Genomic DNA, 24,449 nt, shown 5'->3' on the forward strand with positions numbered 1-24,449 from the left:
AATAAGCATTAGTCCAGTGTTTTTTTATTTTAAGTCCTCGTTAGGTCAGGAATTTGTTGTTGTGAGGAATTAAAAAACAGACTAAAAAGAAAGCTAGAAGAAATTCTGTTTCAGAGTCTAAACATAAAGCCAGTAGATAAAACAGAATCAAGATATCTCCCTCTTCTTCTATTATTTTCAAAAGCTTCATATGTAGAATTTCTCCCTGTTTTTTTCCTCTTGGATATAAGTACTCTAATTGGCAGTAACAAATTCTTACCTTAGACAGTGCTTCATCGTGCACAACTGTATTTGTTGTTAAAAGTACAAGAACTGTCTGAAGCAATTTAAGTTCTTCAAGGCTATTTTCCATCAGTTGCCAAAGCATATTAATAATGTTTCCTGCTGCAGCCTACAGAAAAACATTTTGTGCCAATAATTAATATGTTTATATTCTATTTGTATCATGCATACACACTTAAGAATAGCACTCTTGTAACTGTGTATCATAACTGAATTTGTCTGCTTGTCTATGCCATAGGACTACATTCACAATATAAAGCTAATTTCATTGTCACAGTCTTCACAAAGTATTTTTTTAATTGACAGCAGAAATCTCTTAATTTTTAGTCCAAATTAAAATAGATACTTTATTTTCTATTTGGAAACGTAAAAAAGACTGTACAAAGGCATTTACCCTCAAAATTCATTCATATCAGAGAAATATCAGTACAATTTTATACTATGCAAGCACAACCAAAGATATATTTTATTATTATTTTCACCAACTTCCTACCACACTCTATGTGCAGTACCATAATATATCAACTGACATTTAAAGTTGCAGGAAACATACATCCATTTTATTTTATTTTTGAAAGTAATATGTAACAAACAAAATATATAGCGTTATCACATTCAGCAACTTTTATGGACGTAATCTGAATTGTGATGTTTATGAAGGACCATTCCATGTTCCATTCCTGCACTATAAGACTGCAAACTAAATAAGCCGTTTTGAACATTCATGAGTTCCTTCTATAAATTAGTATTTTCCCCACCACTTTTTTTAATAGTCTAAATTGTGGTTTTCTTTTAAATTACAGTTTTTATAATCTAAATGAGCAATATAATTTGCAAGCTATGTTGATTGTAACAAAAACAGTCTCCTAAAAAAGTATTCACCATCAGACTGGGGTCAGTATTTCTCACATTGAAATATTTATGTGTTTATATGAAGATTGACCTTACCTCTGAAACAACTTCATGGGACATGAGCCTTTGGATGGCTGCTAGACAAAGCTGAGTGATCTTTGGTTCCTTTGTTCCACAACCCATGAGAAAAGGCTGAACTACCTCTGAGCTGTTCTCTTTCAACGCTTATGAAAAGAGATATGGAAGCAGTCAATTTTTAACACTCTGAAGAATACAAAATTTGTTAATCATACCTATTAACAAAAAGCAATCTCCAGTCTTGGAAATTTGGGAGTTACTTTTGCACCACAGGGAAGAAAAACAACTGGCTGCCAAAGCTCACCTCCACAGTGACCCCAATGCTCTAATTCCAAGCATCTTCTCTCTCCTTTCTCAACATTTTGCCTTTCTTAGAGCAACTTTCTCTTTCCAAATCCAAAATGTTCACTTAGAATCCATTTGGTTTGTAACAAACAGTAAGGTTCTGCCTACTCCAAAGCTCTCTCCGTCCACTCTCCTTCTGGTAGCCTTTTCCTTCTGCTCTGTGCCACCTCAGAACCAAATTCAGAAGCAACACAATGCATGGCACAAAAAGTACCAAGTTCTCAGAAGGAAGAGGAAGAACAAAATGCCATCAATAAAGCCAGAGGAGAAAGAGACTCAAATGTTTGTATGCTGGATACACACACCTGGCTGTGAATTCTTCAACTGGTGTTTCAGTGAGGAATGGCAGTTTCTTAAAATGAAGCATTTTCATGAGAAATTATGAGTTTCAGGATTTTAAGAGAAAAAAAAATGCAATTAATGTAACATTCCACATACGTTGTTGTTCATTCATGAAAACTATTGGAAGTTCAGCTGCTCATTTCAGATACTAAAAATTTCCTCACAGCTGAAAACTGATTGTGTTCTTACACTGAATGTCATCCAATGTGTTTTAGTCTATGTGTAATAATAAACATACATTTATGAAAAAACTAACACATTTTTAGAGCACAGATCTTACCACAATCAAACAAAACATACATTCCCACATAAAAATGCAAAAATGATCAAGTAGGTATTATACTGAACAATTTGAAGTTTGGTTCTCATGAAGGTTTTTTATAAGGATCACTACAATCGACTTGAAAAAAACGACACAAATATCAGGGTAAAAACTACAAAAACATATTTTAATCATATTTTCAACTGAAGTACTAGCACATGACTAACAAATTTCTTTGTAAACAATAGATTAAAATAGATTTTTTTTTTGTTACATAGTAGCTCTCATAAGGTAATAATGACACATAGACAGTCCATAGTCATGTCAGACTTTTCATGTCCAGCTGACAGAGGCTGACTTTGCACCAAATGCCTCACCAAAGACAATTAAAATGTGAACATAAACATGAATGAAGACATAATTTTAGGCATCTGTCGGTGTCTAGTGTGAACAAGAGAGCTAAGCTGCCTCTAGAGCCCATGACACATAGCTGAGAGAGCTTAGGAAGCTCACGCTGGACTGGATACAAAAGCTTCCTTACTCATACAACTTTCCGACTTGCCACCACATCAGAAACTGACAGAGAGAAGAAAGCAAATATTTTAAAAAGATACCAAAAATCTTTTCTATTTAATATAAGATTTTAAAATCATTATTTTAAAATCAAACTTGGTATTTTTCCTATAATCCACTAGAAGCAATCTCACAACAGGACATATATAAGCATTTTTACTTTATGAAGATGAAATAAATGTTTGGTCAATCTAGTTTGGTACCAACTGCTACATCAGTTTCAGTCTTAAAACATACAAAAATGTTCTTAATATCCATTTGTGCTTCCATTTCGCTATACCAATTATATATTTTTTTTTTTATTATTATTATTATTATTATTATTATTATTATTATTATTATTATTGTTGTTGTTGTTGTTATTGTTATTATTATTTGTTGTTTTTTTTTTTTTCTCCTAAGAGAGGACAACAAGTTACATCAGTGACCTCAGAGTTCCGGCAAGTTAAGCATGTCACCAGACATAGCGTTAGTTTTCTACTGTCATTGTTCAGGTTTTTTGTTTGTTTTGTTTTTTGTATGAATGAAAAAAATGCTAACTACATTCTATCTCAAACCTTACAAATGAAAACTAATGACAAAATTTGACCAACTACCAGAAGGTGTTCCCTCCGAAAGATAAAAGACTGCCAATCCATGCCCCAAATCAATAACCTTTTGCATCTCTGCACTTCGACATGAAGATTAAAGACAAACAAAACCAAAAAGACAAAAAAAAAAAAAAACCAACAAACAAAAAAATCCTTGCAGGATCACAAACTAGCTTTCTAAAACGTAAAGATCTTTATGGAGTAATATGCCAAAGAATGTCGCTACTTCCCAAATAGCTACCTACAGAATTCCCTTGTTCATTTATAGATTTTGATGCATAGCTGACATTACCTGGCATAGCTTTCCCACTTATGTCAGCATTCATGACAGCAGGAAAAACAAAGAAAATAAACAAATAAAAACGAGGCATTAAGGTGAAATATTGAAGGATGGGACTGCTACTTCAAGTAACTCTAAAAATTGCCTCCTTAACAATATCTGATTTACATACCTCAAAAGAAACAGCTTTACACCTATTTCATTTGGACCTTTACAATAATTTAGCTTCGTAAGGATTTTGACAACAGCTAGGGTAGACACTCAGGCATATAGGGGTATTCAAATCTGGCCAAAGGCTTTACCAGCAATTGGTAAGAAGCCATCGATTTACATACTACTTAATACAGCTGAAGAAAGTCAAGAGATACTGTTTTAAGCACTTACAAAGCTGCAACTCTCCTGTCCCTCAAGGCAATGGTACATCTCAAACTGGATGACCTTGTCTCAGATTAAGATGGATTTTTGCCTGCCAGGTACAAGTCTCCAAAGGCTAGACTCTCACAGCAAACACACAGATGAGGATCACACTGCAGAACGCTACACAGAGCTCTCAACAACAGCTGTGGTGAACGTAGACAGTGAGTAAGATATGGAGAATTTGAAGCCTAATAATTTCATGTTATTTTTCTAAGTGGATAATTACTTTTTGTAGAACCACCGCTAAAAATGGAGACCTTTCTCAGCATCAGTATAGCTTGAGCATGGTAGAGAAGTAGAATTTTTCAGCATTACTGGATTTTTTTGCTAGGTGCCAACAAGCACCACTGATGTAGCACACACTAAAAGGCATTTAGGATTATAACACATAACAAAGACTCATCTTTAATGTTTTGATCTGTAACCCAAGTTTATTTTTCCCATTGTACTGCAAATAGTTACCTGCCAAAATATCAGTGTTCCGTGCAGCTATCGTTTTCACTTTTATTATTCCTGATTCAGCAGCCTGTAGGGCAAGGAAAATAAGTAGTTTAGATGCTATTTCACACATCAATATCTGCAAAGAAATAAACATATAAAATAAATAGAAATGTACAGTCTCAGAGAAAAAATATCTCTGTAGTGTTTTCAGCAAGCAGCACTAATGTAGAATTGAAACTCCTTTCCAGAATTGCACAGAAAGGGGTATAATCTGTGGGGTAGATATTTTAGAAGACACTGTTTTCATTGTATTATTTTTCCAGTATTATTTTTCCACACTCAAATTCTACCACTGCTCTTCAAGCCAGGTAAGAGCATTTTTGGTTTGAAAGCAAACATTCTTACTAAGATTTTTGGAAGGAAACCCAACTTCCCATGCACTTTGTGTCCGGAATTCCCCGTACAAATTAACCCCACGCAGCAGCACGTCCAACTTCTACAAGCCTTCCTAACAATATTCAGTTCTGGCCACCATGCCACACCAACAGCGCCCTGACCTCCCCACAAGCACTACCTGAAATCCCAGCCAGACACCTGGGCAGGAGGGATGTGCGTGGGAGCTGAGCGCTAGCGCCGCACCAAAAGGCAGAGCCAAGAAGGTCACATAGCACCACAGGTTATCAGTAGCTCCCCACTTAGCCTCCAAGAACACCCTCCAGCGTAAATCACTGAGTCCTGTTTCCTAACTCAGTCAAGTCAAACTGAAAATTTAGCACTGATGCTTGCTTTCCCTTTCAAAATTAAGATTTCTGGCAAGTTTTATGTAAAAAAAAAATATATATATATACATATATATATATATATATACCAAAATACACTGCAAAAAATGGCTCCTGTCCATTTTTTGTAATTCCATTAATGCATCTGAAACCTCTGGAAACAATTAAAGAAATTTCAATGAGCACACTGTGCACCAAAAATAAATGCAACTGTTTTTCCCAAATGATAGGACACATGCTTCTGGAGAATATTTTTCTGCCAAATTTGAGAGTACACTTGCACATTCGAACACAGCTTCATGTTTCTGTGTACTTTACACACTAAGCCTTTCCACTTTCCTTCCACTGTTCAGGGAAGTGTGCTGTCACTGTATGAAACCAAGTAGAGAAGCAATCCATGGCGGTAGATACATGAAAGTGAACGTGTATGCAGTTCTACCAAGCAGTAACATTTCCCCTCCATTGAAACACTGTTCCAATGAGATTTCCCAAAAAGCCAGACCAAGATGACTGCATAAACGCAAACTCAAGTATTTTCATTACGATTTTGTATTTCTCAAAGGAGAAAAAATTTAAAAATGGAACTTAAATTTCCAGCACTTACTTTGTTTCCCAACATAACCATAGGAAGACTATACGCAGCCCTACCACCACTTCAACACACTTGTGAAATTCTGGGGAATTCCATAAGCTTTGCTGAGCAGTGTTTCTACTTAAAAAAAATATTTATAGAATAGTATCAACAGTGCCTGAAGTAACAGGCAACATGCTCAAATGAGCACAAAGCAAGATGCAAATAGATCTTCCACATAATTAAAATGAGGAATGCCAAAGACTATTCTCATTTATTTCAATTATGTTAACTTAATGTGTTGAAGTATCTAAGTTTTAAATCAATCCGTGTTCTACTTCACTTATAAATGTCAACTAATGGGGAGGGGGGGATCTTGTCACAACAAATTGCTCTTGTTCATTAATATGACGGATTCGTCACAGTCCAACTTCAATTATCTTCAAACTAAGCCTCATCACATCTACTGCTAAGTGATTTATTTCTTGCCAGTATTGACAAATTCCCTCTGAATCAAACAAACAATGAGCTTGCCACATGCATGGCACCTTCACATACTCCAAACGTGGCACAAAAAAGGAAAAAATTGATTTATAACAGCACGTCTCTCATTTATTTGTCTGTTACCTTTCATGTAAAATAGCATAGATTTAAAAAAAAAAAAAAAAAAGGTAAAACAAAACAACCAAAACAACAGGTGTTAGAGCTTTTACTACTCTAAATATGACAGCTTTTCTCCTTAAGATACAGGAATTTCTGTGATTATCTTGGTTATGCTTTCTTTTCCCATTTCTATTTAGAATTCCAAATCAAATTGTTTACAACCGGAAACTAACTACGCTGCACACAACCTATTAAGAAACAAAACAAAACAAAAAACCACTCCACTGCCCTACATATGTAAAAAATAACCACATAACATCTACGAAAAAGGACTTTAGTTGAATAATAAACAATAGAAATAATGAGACTATAAGCAGTTCTCTGGCTATCCTATACACATCGGTATAAAAGTACACTTGGATAGCCTCAGTTTAACTCGGGAAGAGAAAAGAGGTGTTTATAATAGGTACTATGTTTACAAATTTACTTCAGTTTGAGCATTACTGCAGCACTCTATGGGTGACTGCCCCATCAGAAAAGGACACCATAAAAACACTGATCAGGGAGATGGCCAGCACCAACCTGTGCATCTGCTGGTGTTAATGCAGTTAATCCACTTTCATGTAAACATAAGGCATCATTTTTTTACAAGTCACAACTTTAAAAGTAACATAATCAGAGTTTCTGTTAGCACCACAATTAACAGCAGTCTAATGAGCAAGTCAAGTACCTTTTAAGAAGCAGCAAATGCATACATAATTCCTGCAATGTAAAAAAAGCTCAAGTGCACCTGAGAATTTCAATTAATTAGATTTCCAATTCAGCTACCCTAATAACTGAAATGAACGGAAATCAAATGCCTCCAATGCCCAATTGCCACTGTTGGGTTTTGTTTTGTGTTTCTGGTGCACTGGAAAACTGCAAACTGGAGCACTCAGTTTGGGCAGGAGAAATATCAATGAGGAGCAGAGATTCAAATGAATCTCTTCTGGATACTTTGATTTGCTTCTCAGCAAATCAGTCTGTAGTCTCACAGCAAAATCCATCAGGATCCTCTGGGCTCAAGCACTTGTCCCACCATCACTCTGCTTCCTTGCAACTTGCCACAGATTTGCTAATTGCCTGGAAATCACCTTTCCCCAAAATCCAAGGCAAGTAGAGAATTTATTTACAAAAATCAAGGGTGTAAGAGTTTCTCAGATCCAAAACTCCAGAAGAGAGGCCGTAAGGAATAATGGCACGCAGCGCCCCTGAATACATAACTGTGTAATTGTTTAGGGTGGAGGGGTCACTTCTCACAAGCAAAACCACCGTAGAAGCCCTGCTGCAATGTGGCAATGCAGGTGAGCAAGGTGGGATGGGATCTGACGGCACTTTGGCTGCTCCACAGTGATCCCCACACTCTTACTCTGGTGTGAGCGTGAATAAGCTACCCTGCCTTCACTGAGAAACAACACCAGTTGGCTACTTTTCCTAAGGGAAAGACAAGAAATTGTAATCCTGACTCTCTTTCTCATCAGTGGCCCTTTTCCCTTGGTCTTTTATGTTTCAGCAATCTTTAAAAGTTTTCAGAAAAGATTTTTAACAGGTTTTATGAAGAGTCAACTTGTTGATCTTCAAAGAAACTGGCGGCTCACAATTACAGCCAGAAGTCAGCACCTTTTTTATTTAAAACTAAAAGTGGTATCACCACACAAACAGCCAGGCAAGTACTAATTTCTGCTAAGGACTGATTCAGCTTTAAATATATATATTTTACATGAGCTTCTCATTGGACAGTATTCTTACCAAAACACTATAAACCCTCAAATCCCCACCACAAGTGCACTGAATGGCTATCGATGTTTCGATTATATGCTCAGAGCAAACTGCTGTCTCCAGAGATATCAAAATTGCCACCCAAGTTTTCGATTCCTCTCTTTTGAAAGGAAAAGCGTCCAGTGCTTTCAGGTATGATGGCCTGCGTTGGCATTCACATCATACTGTTTGCAAACCTTTTACTAAGATTGGATGAGAATAATGTGTGTCATTACGGTCACTTTCACAGTCATTATGTGAAATAAAAAGAGCAATTTTTTCCTCTCTGTCGCTTTTTGCCTTTCTAACCGGAGCACTAACCCTATACCCAATAGCTTAGATAAGAGATTCTCCTGCCTAAAGTGCAGTTTCACATCAATGTTATTCCAGCTTGCTTTGCAAGAGCACATTCTGGACCATTACTGCACTGCACAACTATTATTTGGAAAAGGACACGCACACAAAAAGCTCCACAATAAACCAACCCCATGAGAGCACTCGAGTGTACCACTTCTGTGGGAAAAAGCACTGTACCTTCCTTCCACATTTTTATCCTCCTCCTCAGCAGTACAATCCCTGCTCAGACCCTGCCCTTTCACACACACTTACTCCATCTGTGATTTAAACTGGTGAAGTTAGTCCTGGTCTGACAAAGACTCTCACAGGGAATTATTATATTGGATGATTTCATGTGCTTGGATTAGAGCTTGCTCACATTTCACTGGTTTGGAGCACAGGTACAGCAAGGCCTTTAATGCCATCTCCTATAGTATTCTTATAGTCAGATCAGACAGCAGACAGTAAAGCAAGTGGAAAACTGGCTAAACGGTTGAGCTTGAAGGGTTATTACAGGTGGTATGAAATCCATCTGGCAACTAGTTACTAGTGGATCTCCTCGGGGACAGACAGTGGGGCTAATGCCATTTAACATCTTTATTAGCAGCCCGGGTAACGGAATAGGATGTGCAGACAGGTATCCACTCCCATATAGCAGAAGGTGGGTTTCTATTCAAAGGAACCCAGCCAGGCTGGTAGGAACTTCATGAAATTCAACATGGACCAACACAAATGCCTGCACTCGGCAGAACAGCCCCACACACCTGCAGAGGCTAGGGGCTGACCAGCTAGACTGATTCTCCAGCTTTGCAAAAAATAACACAGGGTCTCGGTGTACAATGAAGAAGATCATGAGCCAGCAGCAAGTCCTTGCCACAAAGGTGGCCAACTGCACCTTGGGCTGTATGAGCAAGTGCTGCCAGCAGGCTGAGGGATGCAGTCTCCCCCTCGCTCCTGCTCTTGTGAGAGTGTTGCTGGAGTACAACGTGCAGCTTCGGGCTCCCCACGCAGACACTGACATGATGGGGTGAGTCTAGAGAAGGTCTACCGAGATGGTCAGGGGGTGGAGAATAGTATATGAGGAGATGATTGAGAGTTGCATTCGTTCAGCCTGGAGATGACAAAGTTAAGGGGACAGCTTGTTAATGCCTACAACTCTTGTTAATGCCTACAACTACTAATGGGAGGCTGTGGACAATGTGCACCTGTTGCAATCCCTGCTCAGAGGTGTACATCACTGGATATATGTACAAGAAAAGAAAGAAAGCAGGTAAAACTAAAAACAGTAATTATTTCAAGTCATTTCTAATTCTGTAATTCTCACACAAGTTTCTCACTATAAATTGAGGACTGCATTTCAATAAACCACTTTCACTATAGCAAAACCTTCCTACAAAAGCAGCCGCAGCTAGTTTTTCAACTTTAACTTTGGAATCTGTGATTTGTATGAACCATTAAACAGCCCTCATTAAACAAGAAGTTATTATGAACTTGAAAATGGAAAGTATATCACCTTTACTTCACATTTAGAGACAAGAAATTGCAGCAGATGGTCAGTCCCTATTTATATACAAATTAATTTCTTTAACTGTTCACACTTAGCCTGGAAATAAAATTGTTCTGGTTTATTCTACATCATGATCTACTAGTGCTCAATGAAGGCAATAATTAGTTTACATTTCCAGCCCCAAGAACAGGGACTACGGTTGGAGATATCAAACTAATTCATGCTAGACTTGACTCTGCTCAATGATGGTGTCAGTCTCAACTACAGGAACTCCAACGCCAAGAAAAGAATAGGAGCACTACTTGATTCTACTATACACTTTCTCCACCAATTCAAGATATGATATTGCAGATTTTTGTTATTATTAACAAAAAATTTCAACTCCAGTTTCCGTGCAACTATGTTAGTTGCCCTGATGTTAGAAGTAGCTATTTCACTTGACTGGAACCGTTACTCTGGTCCATCAATCTTCTGAAATTGTCAGTTTGCAGCATCAGCAGCCAATTCGGGATCCTGAAGGTTAATCAGCAGTAATGCCATGAGAGGTGCCAGCATTATCTAAATTGCTTCAGAGATGATACCTCTGGAGGTAACTCACTTGACGTGAACGTAGAGGTAAAGATAATGCAATGCCAACATTTTCCATCAGGAGTTTTCATTTGACAATCGAAATACACCTCAGCTGGAAAGCCATCACATATAAATCAATAGAACAAATCAGAGCGAATAACACACAACAATCCATTACTGAACAGCAATGATGGAGACAGAGGTGAAAAAAAACAAACAACCAAGACTTGACACAGAAGAAATACACCTAGTTAGCAACAAATTCTTAAGTTACACTTCTCTCTTGCACAGTAACATAGAATCAGGATTTACCCCATATTTAGTTTTGTATTGTAAGTACAGATTACAGTAATATTACACCTATATATAGTGTACAGACATCTTCACAGTGCCCACGTCAAGCATTCATGCGTTTCTGAGAGACCCTTAAGTAGAACACAAGTGACTATAAATCACTGGAACACAGCACTTGAATTTTCATGATATACTTTTGTCACAACACTCATCAGCACATGAAAACCTGTTTCAGAGGTTTAGGAGTTTGAACTTGAAGTTCAAGCTAATTCTGCCTTCAGCTTGTCAATCAGAACAGACCGCACTAGGAAACCTCTGAGGCATCACCGCAAATAGGAGATTTGATCACCTAGTCACAGTGATGGCTCTTTGCCTGGCACCTGGTGAAAAGAAACAACATTTAACATTCTGGGCTCAGGCTCAGAGCTCGAGTCACCAAGTATTTCCAATTTCTGCTACAGGTTTCCTGTTTAGTCTTCAGGAAGCCAGGGGATGTAGGCGGGGATTCAGTCAGGGATGAAGGTGCACAAAATTTAAGCATCTAGACTTGCACTGCACTGGAGATGGTTTAAGGAGAGGCTTCAAGAATTACAGAGCACTCAGCTGGGACTAATCCAGCTGACCCCCTAGGAGGGGCTCTGTGCAGACACCTAAGCTTAGACCTTCGTATCTGAGACAGCTGCATGCAGACGGAAGGCCCATGCTCTTCTGGACTACCTGCGGGAAGCCAAGCAAGAAACATTGTGTGGCAAAGACACATGAACGTGTTGGTGACAGACTAACCCAATCCCCTGTCCATGCTCCACTGACCGTATCTCCGTAACACAGAGACCCTGCACAGTCGGTGAAGGGAGCTTAGACACCCACAGCTAGGCACCTGCTCTGCAGTCTACCTTGAAAAGCTTACAGATAGACTGAGGCACGGAAAATATTGCTCGCATACTCATTCATTAAATTGCAAGGTATTACATGATGGGGGAAATGGGTCTATAATCATAGTGCCAGCCATTCTTGAGAACATGGTATTTCTTATAACAGATTGAAATGATGATATGAAACTTCAAATTTTCAAGTATTGAAACTCAGAACACATTGGAATAGATGGCAGTCCCCTAGAAACACAGCGGTACATTTTTTAAAATAATGTTGAAAAAGTATTACTGCATCTAGATCAATACTGAAGAAAAAAAAACATTGCAAAATTGATGGATCCCAAACATGAAGCTGACTGAAGTGGCAACTGGTAAAGGTTAAGCATTACAGAGGAAACGTAGGAAATATCAGCACTCACCTGTTGCAAGTTATCAGCTCAGCTACTGGCTGGCAACCAAAGAATGCCACAGAAAAATTTCCAGTCACATGCACGAGACATATGTTTGAGTGCAAGCTACCAAATTTTGACAACATGCATTTTACAGCCCACTTGCTCTATTTCAAATGAACCTTCAAACTGTTAGATAAGTGAATACCCATTAAAGCAAACAAAAGAACTCTATAAAATGCTTGCATCTTTCCAAACTAATGCCGTGAAGACATGAAAATTAACCGACCTTGAAAGCTCACTATAGTTTAGGTTCCCTGTGGGCTGTAACTTCAGAATTATTTAATTCATTTTAATAGCAAAATAAAGCACAAAACCCAACAACTTCATTACTACTGTAGGGAATGGTCTATGTACAAAGATCTGTTCTTTGCCTGGTCTGTGTGGCTCTTGCCTTTTTACTGCAAGACCAGCATGAACACAGAGCTCTCAGAAACCCGTCAGTGCTCGCAACGCATCAAAGTGCCTCAGAGACCCACATCACAAGGCATCCCAGCACGCCGCTTTCTTCCTCAGCTTCCTCTGATTTGTGTCCTGCACTACATTCAACAAACTTTCTGAAGTGTTGTTACTGTTACAGAACAAGCAAGTTTTAAAGTTTGACCATTAGCTTTTATTTTAAACTGTTCCCGACAGCTGCCTTAGGAACCTGAGTATCCCTTCAACGTTAACACCCACTGAACTGCTCTGCATCTTTTTAACATTTCCATTCTGCAATACAGATGTGGTTTCATAGTTACCCACTGACATCAGAGACTCCCTAGCAAGGCAGGCTTCCAAACGAATGTTTTGGTCTTAGCCCTAAGATGTGCTCATTATCGGCGTTTCTTTGCAGAACCAGACGGATTTAACCCAGCGAAGGGAGCTGCCACGTGGATCTCGATGGGCAGGAGTGGACGACAGGAAAGAACTGCATGAACTAAAGCCGTGTTCACAGGACACAACAGACAGCCCTTCAGAAAGGAGGAAAAAACAAACAAACAAAAAAAAACACATCTATTTGCTCCGCAATTAAAGAATTTTAACAAGTTTGTTTTATTCAGAAGCTTCTCAAACCCTTTTAATTTTCACTCAAGTAACCTAATACTGTTGGTTGCCTGCAAGTAGGCTTATTAATAAAAAGGAAAACGAAATTGCAAAAGTGGATTCTGTTATTTTTCCTAGATACAGCAGATCTATTTACAACACTGTCCCCAAAATACTTCAGTATGCCAAAGGTGTACAAAATTCAATAAATAGTTCAACAACAGCAATCCTGCTCCATCTCAAACACAGGTCTGGAAGAGAAACAGCACAGAGAAGAGGATATCAAAAGCTACCTTTCAGGAGTCTCTGGAGGGCACTTCAACTGACCGAAGTATTCAAAGGGTAAAAAAAAGAAATGCTGCTCTTCCAACAGCCACATAAGGCCGAGGGGAGTTGAACAGTATTCCTTTTCCAGACATACTGCTCCAAATTACAAAGCACGCTCCTGCCCCACCAGGCTGCCAGTCCTGCTCTCCCCAGCCCGCCTGCTCCCTCCCTTCCCACCAGGACAAGTGTGTCCATAACTATGCAGAGCTGATCAGATTTGTTAGCTATTTACATGTATTTACTGAAAAAAAAAAAAAAAAAAAAAAAAAGCTAGGTTCACTTAAACAAACAAGCCAACCTACTTCAACCTAGCAACTACGAGCTTAATAAGACCTATGTACCAAGGTGTTAGATATGGCTGAAACAAATCTGGGCTTCAGGGTGACTAGAACTTTTAGCATGCTTATTTTCCCCCTTTCTGCTCACTTAACTTCTGCTTAATAAAAATATTTTTCCTAACATTTCTAAAGTTCCTCGCCATGTGAAACCGCTTACCCAACTCAGATGCAACTTACTGAGTATTTTCATCCAGTACACAAATCAGTACAAAATTCTTATTCCAAAAGTTAAAAAGACTTGTTTTACTCAGGTTTTTTTTTTTTTTTTTTTTTTTTTTTTTTAATTCAGCCATGAAGTACATCACAGAATGGTTTGGGTTGGAAGGGACGTTAAAGCCCACCCAGCTCCAACCCCCTGCCATAGGCAGGGACACCTCCCACCAGACCAGGTTGCCCAAAGCCCCATCCAGCCTGGCCTTGAGCACCTCCAGGGATGGGGCATCCACAGCTGCTCTGGGCAGTCTATACCAGGGCCTCACCACCCTTACAGTAAAGAATTTATTTCTTAAATCACAAAGGATGACAGCACAAACTCTGATAAAGCCAGCTTACCGCATGCCCAGCGCAGGACACCGAAAGTTCAGTCACTAACAGGTTGAAACAGCCTGTCGAGCTCTGCAGGGGTACCACACACTTCAGTCCAGAGTCAAAAGCTAAGCACTGCAATGCTCTAACACGGAGCAAAGTTTAGAGCCCAGAGTATTAAAAACAAGAGAATTAACGGCTACACAATTCTGTTCTCTAGGAGAAATGTCAGATTACTTAAGATAACAGGAGCGTGACTGATGCTGGTACTAAAGACTGCTTCAGCCTCTGTAATTTCAAACTCCAAAGATACTGCTTAATTCACACTCGCCCTGACAGCTTCTCTCCCATCCCAGGCTGGCGTCCACTTTTACAACTGGGAAATGGAAACAAATTGTGAAAATAAGAATACGTTTTTTTTTCCAGCAGCGTCATTCCTTGTACGTCAGCCAATATAAGCAGATTTGGCACACAACAGATGTAACCAGCAAATCACTCTTCGGTCACCGTGTATAACATTCATGCTTACTGCACTTCTGTAGTCAGCGCTGATCTGAGGAAGTATCATGCAGGACTTCATGCACCTATCCAACAGAAGCAGGTGAGAACACCCAGCAACGAACAGATGAGGGTCTGGAATCAAGTAGTAATCACTATTTGCTGCACTCCCAAGAAACAGTAAGACTACGACATTAATTAGTCCCCAAATATTGCCAGCAACAAAATTTCAAACCCAGGGATTCTTGGTGGAGCTCACATTTTACATCCCAAGTGACATCGTCTGGGAAAACCAACTGTTGTGCTCACAGGCATGATTTGTCACACGGAGCAAAGATGAGGTGTGGACTCCATTTGCATGGAATAATAATGGACGTACACTCCATTATTTCTTAATTAAAAACAATATGCTAACTAGAGGGAAAGAAGTTTTCCTCATAATTGTGTCATGAGTTTAACGCTGAGAGGGAGAAAATATATGTATAAATTCAAGGTTTCTTGACAGATTATCAAACTGTCATCATCAACCTTAGAAGCTACTGTTAGGTGATCAGACTTACAACTACATGATTTCCACATAAATACGATTTACAAAAAAAAAAAAAAAAAACACAACTTTACAGACTCAGAAGTAATTGAAAACTAGGAGATGAAAGAGCTGAAAACAGTGAAGAGCTCAAGTTCCATTTCCGACGGGGTTTGAGACCTTACTTCAGTTTTCTAACAGAGGATAAGATCTCAATGCTACAGACTTCAATAGCCGTCCCCTTCTGCTGGCACGCCCCAAAATCCCATAAAGCTCCTCAGCTGTGTCATCTGCCTGCCTGTTCAAAGAAACACTTCATGGTGTTTTGGTCTCTTTGTACCTAATAAATACAGCATTAGTTCTTAATAACATATGCATTAGAAGCACCATGAAAAACTGAAACCTAAAGCCCTACTGAATTAAACAGACGCTAAATCATTTGAGCAACAAGTAGGCTTGAGAACTACACCACTACTTTTATCAGCAGCAAAACTGTCAGCTACATTCACTTTGCAGAATTTTAATAATATTAATAAAATAAATGAAGCAGACATCTGTGATTTCAGAAATGGGTGACAGTATCAAATAGCGGTGAGCAAAGCTTTAGATTCCCTCAGAGACTGAAAGGACCATCAGAAGCAGATTACCTGCATGAAGTAGCTATCAAATGTAACCAGCAACTACAGCAGAGCTCAAACCTATAGAAACACTCCTAGCCCAAAATTAAGCTATGACAGTAGGACAACTTTACAGTGTTACACGGAAGCACACATATTAGCTGCAAGGTAAGCTCATAAACTACACTGGAGGCGGTGGTTGTAAGAACAGTCTAATTACACTGAAAGTATAAGCTGAGATTATAAGTAGTAGAAATTTACTTTAAAAAGCCTATGTTTAAATGCAGTTCAAAAAGCTGGTGCTGTTCCAAATCAGTTGGAAGAGCATGCCATTCCTCTGATGGCTCTAGCCAAATCTAATCATGAGCAGAACAAGTGCATGTAATTAAAATACCTGTCCAGCAGTTGCTGTTTGAGAGGAAAGAAGGATATTTGTTCCCTGAGAGGCGGGGGGAGGCTTCCAGACGCAAGGAAGTCGGAGCATTTCCTGCAACCGCTGTGCTGTCCTCCTGCAGGAACTGCTGCTCAACCAGACCTCCACAGGAGGCCACGACTCAGAGCGGCACAAACTCCCCCTCTCTGCAAACACCCTTCTGCACTGTTCTGTAAAGGAAGCCTACCTGAACTCCAGGCAATGCAACAACTTCATTCAAAACACTTCATTAACAAAGTAAGCAACACAACTTTCCGCCGAGGTGTAAACAAGAACACTAAAGTCATACTTGCATGTGAACTGTAAGTGTGCTAAACACAAACCAGGAACTGCACGTGCAGTGGCTATCCTTACCCACAGCACAGCAAATATCACAAAGCAATGTTAAAAACACTAAAGGATTATCTTGCCCATCCCCTTCATAGATCTTGAAGACAGTAAACGTCATCACAGGGGGTAAATTTGTTCAGAGACTGAACAACTTCTTTGGAGTCCCACAGTAGCACGCAGGAGACTGTGGATGAGGCACCCCAACCTGCCCCCAAAACACACACAGATTTCTGTCCAACTGACTGCCACGTTTCTTGCCTTCGTATGACAACACACTATTCCTCAAATCACACGGGCAGTCCCCTGTGACTTATAACCACAGGTATCATGCTCTGCTACGGTGCGTGTGCCTCTGAGCCTTTCCCAGCGAGCACAGTCCCTTCGTTTCAATTCATCTGCTGAAGCACGTAATGCTTTACGGGACATTAAATACGCTATCACTTAATTGGAGCGACCGTCAGATTACAGACATAATTACTTTCTTCCAAACTGGCAGAGGCTTTTTAATATTTTCCCAGTTCCCCTGTGGTTTCAGGGTATAACCCCAGTCAATATATCAGCGTTTTTCCTTCAAAGATATTTTCCAAACCGACCAGTGACCGACTGGGAAGGAGCTGCGCTGCCTGCGTGCGGAGAGAGCCACGCAGTTAGGATGTATGCATCAAACGAGGGGAAACTGGACTTCTTCCCTCTGCTTCCAAGCACCCCTCCTCCTTCAGACCCCTGACCTCAGGATGCGAGCCGGCAGCGAGCCGGCACGGGCAGCAACTCTGACAGCTGAGCCCGGGCTCCGTGGGCTGCGGGCGGCTGCAGGGGGCAGCCCCAGACCCCTGCCCGCCACCCCCGGCGACAACACCTTCCCCGGGGCCCCCTCCGGGCGTTTGGGGCCGGAGGATGCGAGGCCGCCAGCCCCAAGCTTTATCCCCGGGGCTCCGCCGCGATCGCTTCCCCCCGCCCGGCGCCGCCTCCCCCCCCCCCTGCCCCCTGCCCCCTGCCCCCGGCCCGCGGGCGGCAGGGCGGGCCCGGCCGCTCCTCACCTCCTTGACGGGGGGGAATTTCTTGCGGCACTCGAGGCTCAGGCCCCGCAGGTCGCCCTGCATGTTCTCCAGCAGCTTCTTCACGGCTTCGGGGCTGCTGGTCCCCGACATGGCGGCGCCAGGGCCGGGCGCTGCTGCTGCTGCTGCTGACGGGGACGGGGCAGCGCCTGCGGCTCCGCGGCCCCGGCCGACACGTCCGCGCCCCACACCGGAACCCGCAGCCGCGGCCCCTTCCCTCCCTCCTCCCTCTTTCCTTCCTCCTCCTCCTCCTCCTCCTCCTCCTCCTCTTTCTCCTCCTCCTCCTCCGAGCCACCGCCTCCCCGCTCCCACAATGCCGGGCGCCGGCAGCGCGGCGCGTCAGCCCGGGGGCGGGCAGAGCAGCGGGCCGCGGCCTCCTCCCGGCCGGGAATTTGAGGGAGTTTTGAGGTGTTTTGGTTCAAACGCTGTCCCCCGAAAACACACGCAGCAAGGTGTCCGGCCGCCAGCCGTTGGTTTTCGTAATGCTCCCCGCGAAACCTCAGCCGCCGCAGCCGCTCGGCTGCCGCGCAGGACGGGGCTGGCTTGGGGCTGCTCTCGGAGGGAGCGGTTAAATTTCACAAAATGTCCCTCTTGCAAGAGCGATTTCTCCATATTCTGCTTGCTGTGCGTCCCCAGCCTCAAAGGCTGTCTGCCTGCAATGCAGGGCGATCCTGTCCTAATTCCCTGCCTCCACGGAACTGAGAACTTCTTCATCTATAGTCCATACTTCATACCATAAGAGTCCTGGAAAATTGTCAAGCAAAATGGGGGATAACATTTTACTTGAAATAATTCTATTTTAAATAATGGATTGTCTTCAAACTGTCCTGAAGCTTCCAGTTTTATCCAAACAGTGTTCTAAGATGGTGTTTTGTCTTCTGTGCCTGCACCTTTCAATGAAAAAAGGAAAATAAATTGTCAAATTTGAGCAGTTTGTTGGTGTTCATTTACTATGATACACATTGCAAACCATACCGTAAGCAGGCTGCCAGTGTTACTATTCTTAGTAAGCGCATCTATCTGTAGACACAAGTCTTCAGGTACACAAAAAGTGCAGGATTGCTTGATAAATAACTTGTTTTAAGATCAGTTCCTACGGGTAAACAGTTCAGGATTTCACCAATACGTTCAGTCAAATAAAAACAAGAAGTCTACAGCATTTTAAGGTTTCAAAATGCATCTATTTATGTATTCTCAAATACTTCGATTTTTATGTTTAATTTTAAAACAAACAAAAAAGTCTTTTCAGTAGAACTATTTATGTGCTTAATGAGTAGGGATTTTCCTAAGGATTTTCCTAAGCACTTACAGTCGGGGCTTCAGTCTCAGAGGCAGTTCACAGCCCAATCCAAATACCTCGATAAGAAGCCTGGATGGTTTGCTTGGAGAATGAGGAAATTAATTAAGTCAATTTATGACTATGCATAGGTATTTCTTAAGTAAGCTTTAATTGTTTACTTCCTTTTTGTTGTTTGGACATTTCCACCTGTGTGTTTTGGACAATTGACTGGACACGGTTAGCTGTGGGTCTGTCAGTACTCACCAAGTCTGCCTGTCTGCCCAAGTAAAAATAACTAATTTGTTGTGGAATGAGGGTCAGTAAATTGTTTTATAACACTGCCTTACTTATGAAGAAGGACCAGGTATTTTGGGTGGAATTTGAATGTGACATCTTGAGCTAGGGTTTCACGCTCTTATTATTATCCCAATAATCAAAATGAGGGAGATGAGCAAGAATGTCATGTAGCCATAGGACTCTATTAACAATTGTGAGACAAGTAAGAAGAATTGAGATTAATCACATTTAAAGGAAGCAAATTAGTATGTATTAGATCATATGTATGTACTTCCTGCAGACCTTGTTGTTAGCTTAATGAAACAAGAATACTGTAAACAGCCAGTTTAGGTGGGGGACTACTTTTACATTGTGAATGCCTGTTCAACTAACGTATATGGAAGATAGATGACTTTTACTTTAATCAAAGCCATAGCAGTTGATTTTCCACCCTTCTTCACAGAATAATGTCTTACTTCTGAAGTAAAAGTGCCGAAATAATGGACTATTACTGCATTGGAGTAAAATTGGCAAGACGATGTTACACGTCTCTAAGGAGTAAAAGTTTTATGCATTGTTTGTGTTGTAATTAATACTGTTTGTGTGAAATGATGGTTTCTTGAATAAAAGAAAAAAGCAGACTATTTAACAATGTTAATTATTTTTATAATGTCAGCTCATATCTGCTGATTATCTGTCTTTTCATATTGCAGATGTGTATTGCCATAGAACTGGAAGCATGCCACAGGCCTATCGTATTTGCAACACCTTCATGGCAACCCTTTCACCTCTATTAAATGTACCATCTAAAAACAATTTTAAGCTTTTTTTCTTTTTTCTTCTGGCTGGTATTCCATCCTTTTTGCTAGTCTTAATTTGTTCGATGCTCAGTGTTGCAGATCAGGAAAAAGAGGACCATATGCTACTCTTTTCACACACAGAAAATATGAATGCATTTGAGTCTTAAAATAATTTTCTCATTACATTACATTAGGTTTATTGGTCTGTTGAGATCAATGAAAAAAGTCTTTTCTGTAGCTCTCCAGTTGTCTATTACAATGCATGGTATTTAGCTTTTAGTTGTCCCCTGTCCTCTCTGCAAATTAACAGCACCCTTCTTTATCTATGTCAAATGAAAACTGGACATAAAATTGTAATAGTACCCAACACACAGAACAAGAATTCAGAATTATTCTTAAAAAATCCTGTGACAGTGTAATCTGGGGAAATTTTTCTGCTACTTAAATTAAGATTATTATTTTTTAATATCACATTTTCTGCTTGTACATGGTGACACAGTATAAGCAGAAAAGTGATTCAAATCACAAGTGGAGCACTTCTGAATTTGCTGTGACCTGTTGTAATTCCAAACTTCAGGTAATTGGGCATAAAATAATTTTAATAAATAACATGTCTATTAATTAAAGTTTGTTTTTTTTCAGGTTAAGTACAGTCTTCTGTGTATGTTCTCTGAAGGCTGTTGTGTATTTGACATTTATGTCTCAGTAATTTAGTTTAAAATTTGTTCTATTTTCATTCTTTCACTTCTTGTCATTTACGTTTCTCATGCATTATCATTTCACCTGCTGGCCTTGACACTTGATCGGTCTGATCAGTGTAGGCAGCCAAATACAATAGGATTGCTCACAGGTTTGGAGGTGAATCGTGTAAGTGTGTGCAGCATTGTAACCTCTTTCAGACCCGCTGAATACCAGAATTGGGAGCTGCACAGTTCCTGAATCTCAGGCATGTCTCTTAAACATAAGATGATCTTTCTCACCACTTTGATGTACGCCTTTTGTAAATGCAGATTAATTAGTTAAGCTAAAGCAGAGTGGTTAAACTAAACAAGTCATGATCTTTGATCTCACCTAATCAGGTGTGAATGCTGCTTACTGTAGTAGCATGTCATTGCAATCAATATTATTGCACATACTCCTAACCCTAAGTAAAAATACTAGCCTGTCTTGATATGTTTTAAATAAGTCAATTTCTTTTCAAGTACCTTTCGAATCAGAAAGTAGAGCAGGAGAATTGGGACTTTTCCAAGGGCATGTTTCGACTAGCAAGTTAAAAATGCTAGTTAACTAGTTAAGCTAACTTTGTGTTGTGCTGTAATTATCATATTGTTGTTTGCTTTGGTACTAAATTATATTATTTTGTGATGGGCAGTGGGTGATTGAAATCATTCCCTGTAGCTTTATTGCCCTAATTACCAACAAAAACGCTCATGAGACCTATTGTGATTCATTCAATTACCTCTCAGCACCACTGCTCGTGTTCATTCCAAGTGATGTGCATGCATCCTTCTGATTCAATTAAAGATGGGATGGCACTCAGCTGTATTAATTTCAGGTGTCTACTCCTAGTTCTAATCTGTCCTGATAGGCATTTACAGATTCAGACCTTGAATACAGGAACAGGGTTCTGTTGCCACAGTGTACAGAAGGAAAACTGACAGATTTCAACATGTTAATAGAAGTGGCTTCATGTTGATAGGAAGAATTGTAGTCTTTCCTCTGACTTTGTTTTACCCATCCACCTGTGTGCTTTTGTAACTGCTGTGAATCTATATGTAGTCACAGTACTAAACCATCTTCAGGATATGAGATACCATAAACTTATACGCCATAAAGTAAAGGTGTCTGTACTCATTTCCCATGCTTTTGCCACTGCAGAATTGAGTTATGATGAAGAAAAGTTTGCCTCATAGTAGGTTGAACATAGATACTGATATCAAAAGGCAAACTTAAATTTTAAATTCAAAGAGTGAGGGATGGGTTAATACAAAATACTTCTTGTTGGCCTTTCTAAAAAAAAAAAAAAGAAAAAAAAAGTGCATTTTATTGGTCTGTGTAAGCAGAAACAAGCCCTGAAGATGTGCAATACGAGGGGAACACTGTATAATCTCATTAAATTAGGAACACTAGAAGCTGGGCAAAAGACTATCTCTGTTGTGGCCACAAATGGGTTAAAAGCTGATGAAATATCCTGCCCTTTGGTACCTGTGGTTGGTTGGTTTGTTGTTTTTTTTTAATGGAGTAACAGACTTGTTCCTTTAGGATATGGCTGTATTGGGAAGATAGATCTTCCAGTACACTGAAAAATATTTTCCAGCATGAGCTCCCCTTCCTGTGAGTTCAGGCTGTTGCTTTTTTTACAAATATGAGCGTGTGTTTACAGACTATTACAAACTTTGTTTATATACTTGCCTGTTAACATACATTTTATTTTCTTTAGTCAACTGAAAGAGCAATCCCAGTTGTCTGCCGGTGACTCATCCTCTTCGTAATTTGAAAGCTCTCAGTAATTATCTTATATTATCTTTATGGACACTAACAAAAATGTGAAGTGGGAATGCCCAGAATATTACACCTATGACATGCATTAGTGATTCCCTACCAAGTTACAGCGCAGTTGCTTCAGTCACTACATACAAATTTTAACCAGAGGCGTAGATGCTTTCCTGACTCCTGTGTAACCAGACAGCAAAGCTCTTATTCCACTTTTTTTTTGCTTGAATCTTGTCCAAACTGATTTTCAGATCAATGTGGTTTTGTTTGCTTGTTTGTTTGTTTGCATTGCCCTTTTGAGGACTGGTAATTGAATCAGGTGAACCTGTTAACATCTTTTCCGAGAAAGAACTGCTGTCCACTGCTGGAATTAATTTATTTCTGTCTTAGAGCTAGCAGTGTAACAGCAGACAAACAGATGCACAATATTCACCAGATCTTTGCAGCAGTTCCCATCACCTTGGTATTTACAAATGAGGATAAGTCAGAATAGATTAAATAACTTTTCCTGCTCACAGGTATGTGGCTGGTCTGGGAAAAACAAACAAACAAACAAACAAACAAACAAACAAACAAAAACTGCACATTAAACTGAATCTGTATATTCCAAAATAATATTATTAATTAGATAACTGATTTATCTGTTCAGGTAGCACCTGTGAGTTTTCCCTGGAAGACAAGAAGCAAGAGTCAGTATGGTATGTGACATGGTGTATTCATGTGTTTTCTTCCTGCCAAATGTGGAATGCAGAAATACAGAAACTGCGATGGAGACTTTACTTGACAGTTCATTACACTGAAAACTCTCATGCTGAACATCACTGCTACCAGGTGAGCAATTAGCACAGCATGAGGTGAGGAGTAGAGGATGAAGAAACTTCAGCAATGTTGCACTTCTGATGAGAATTTACTGCAACCTCATGTCTGTTGTCAGGAATTTCACTTTAGAAACAAAGACTTAGATCTGTTGAAGCAAAAATAATCCTGATTCTTGCTGTGTGACTTGATCCAGCCTCTTCTTTACTGGACAGTGGGTTCAGCTGCACTCTCTGGAGAAGTCTTTTCCTGAGCATCTCATTCTGACTGCAGAGTGTGTAACATGAAATTGCCTGTCAGCAATGTCAGAAATACACATTGTGCTGCAGTCTGTTTGTTTTGCTGCTCTCACATCTATTTGCCAAGAGTCTCCCTGCATCTTTTTAATCATTTCCTTTTTATTTCTGTTTCAGTATGTATGAGAAATACAGAAACATTTCCAGACGCCTTGTAGCCTACAGGCAATCTACTAATCACAAAGCAGCACCAGAGAGTAGAAGGGTGTTCCCCTGTGTAAAAATAATTCTTTTTGGCTGCTGCAGCAGAGAGAAAAAGCCACTGTGTGCCTTCCCCAGGCTTTCATGAATCCTTAAAGAAAATTGTTCCATATTGCAGCCCCGGGGCTTTGGAGTGATACTGTTACTGCAGGAGGGTTTCCATCTACTGAATGGAATATTAGGTCCTTTGCATTGGGGGTGGCCTCCATCTGTGTCACCAATGTTGCAGCAATGTCTACAAATACAGAAATTATCTATAAAAATAGACAAACTCACCTAAGTAGGATAGAAGCCAGCACACTATGTAGATATTTTTTTCTTCTGACACTGCCACAGCTGTGCTGTGGGCATGACCAGCAGGACTCAGCATGGT

General features: G+C 40.1%; 1 protein-coding gene across 3 annotated transcripts in view; it reads right to left on the minus strand.

Annotated features, from left to right (window-relative positions):
• The window catches only part of MON2 (MON2 homolog, regulator of endosome-to-Golgi trafficking), a 70,829-nt gene extending 52,701 nt beyond the window's left edge, over window positions 1-18,128 (minus strand). For all 3 annotated transcript variants that reach the window (XM_082760352.1, XM_082760353.1, XM_082760351.1), the window contains exons 1-4: window positions 17,898-18,128; window positions 4,484-4,547; window positions 1,231-1,358; window positions 260-391 (exon numbers count right to left, since the gene is read on the minus strand). In XM_082760352.1, the coding sequence (XP_082616478.1) occupies window positions 260-391; window positions 1,231-1,358; window positions 4,484-4,547; window positions 17,898-18,008 (435 nt within the window). In that variant the 5' untranslated portion in view covers window positions 18,009-18,128. The remainder of the gene's footprint in view (window positions 1-259; window positions 392-1,230; window positions 1,359-4,483; window positions 4,548-17,897) is intronic.
• Window positions 18,129-24,449: the final 6,321 nt, after the last annotated feature.

Source organism: Aythya marila (assembly GCF_965140915.1).
Source record: "Aythya marila genome assembly, chromosome: 1".
NCBI classification, from domain to species: Eukaryota; Metazoa; Chordata; class Aves; order Anseriformes; family Anatidae; genus Aythya; species Aythya marila.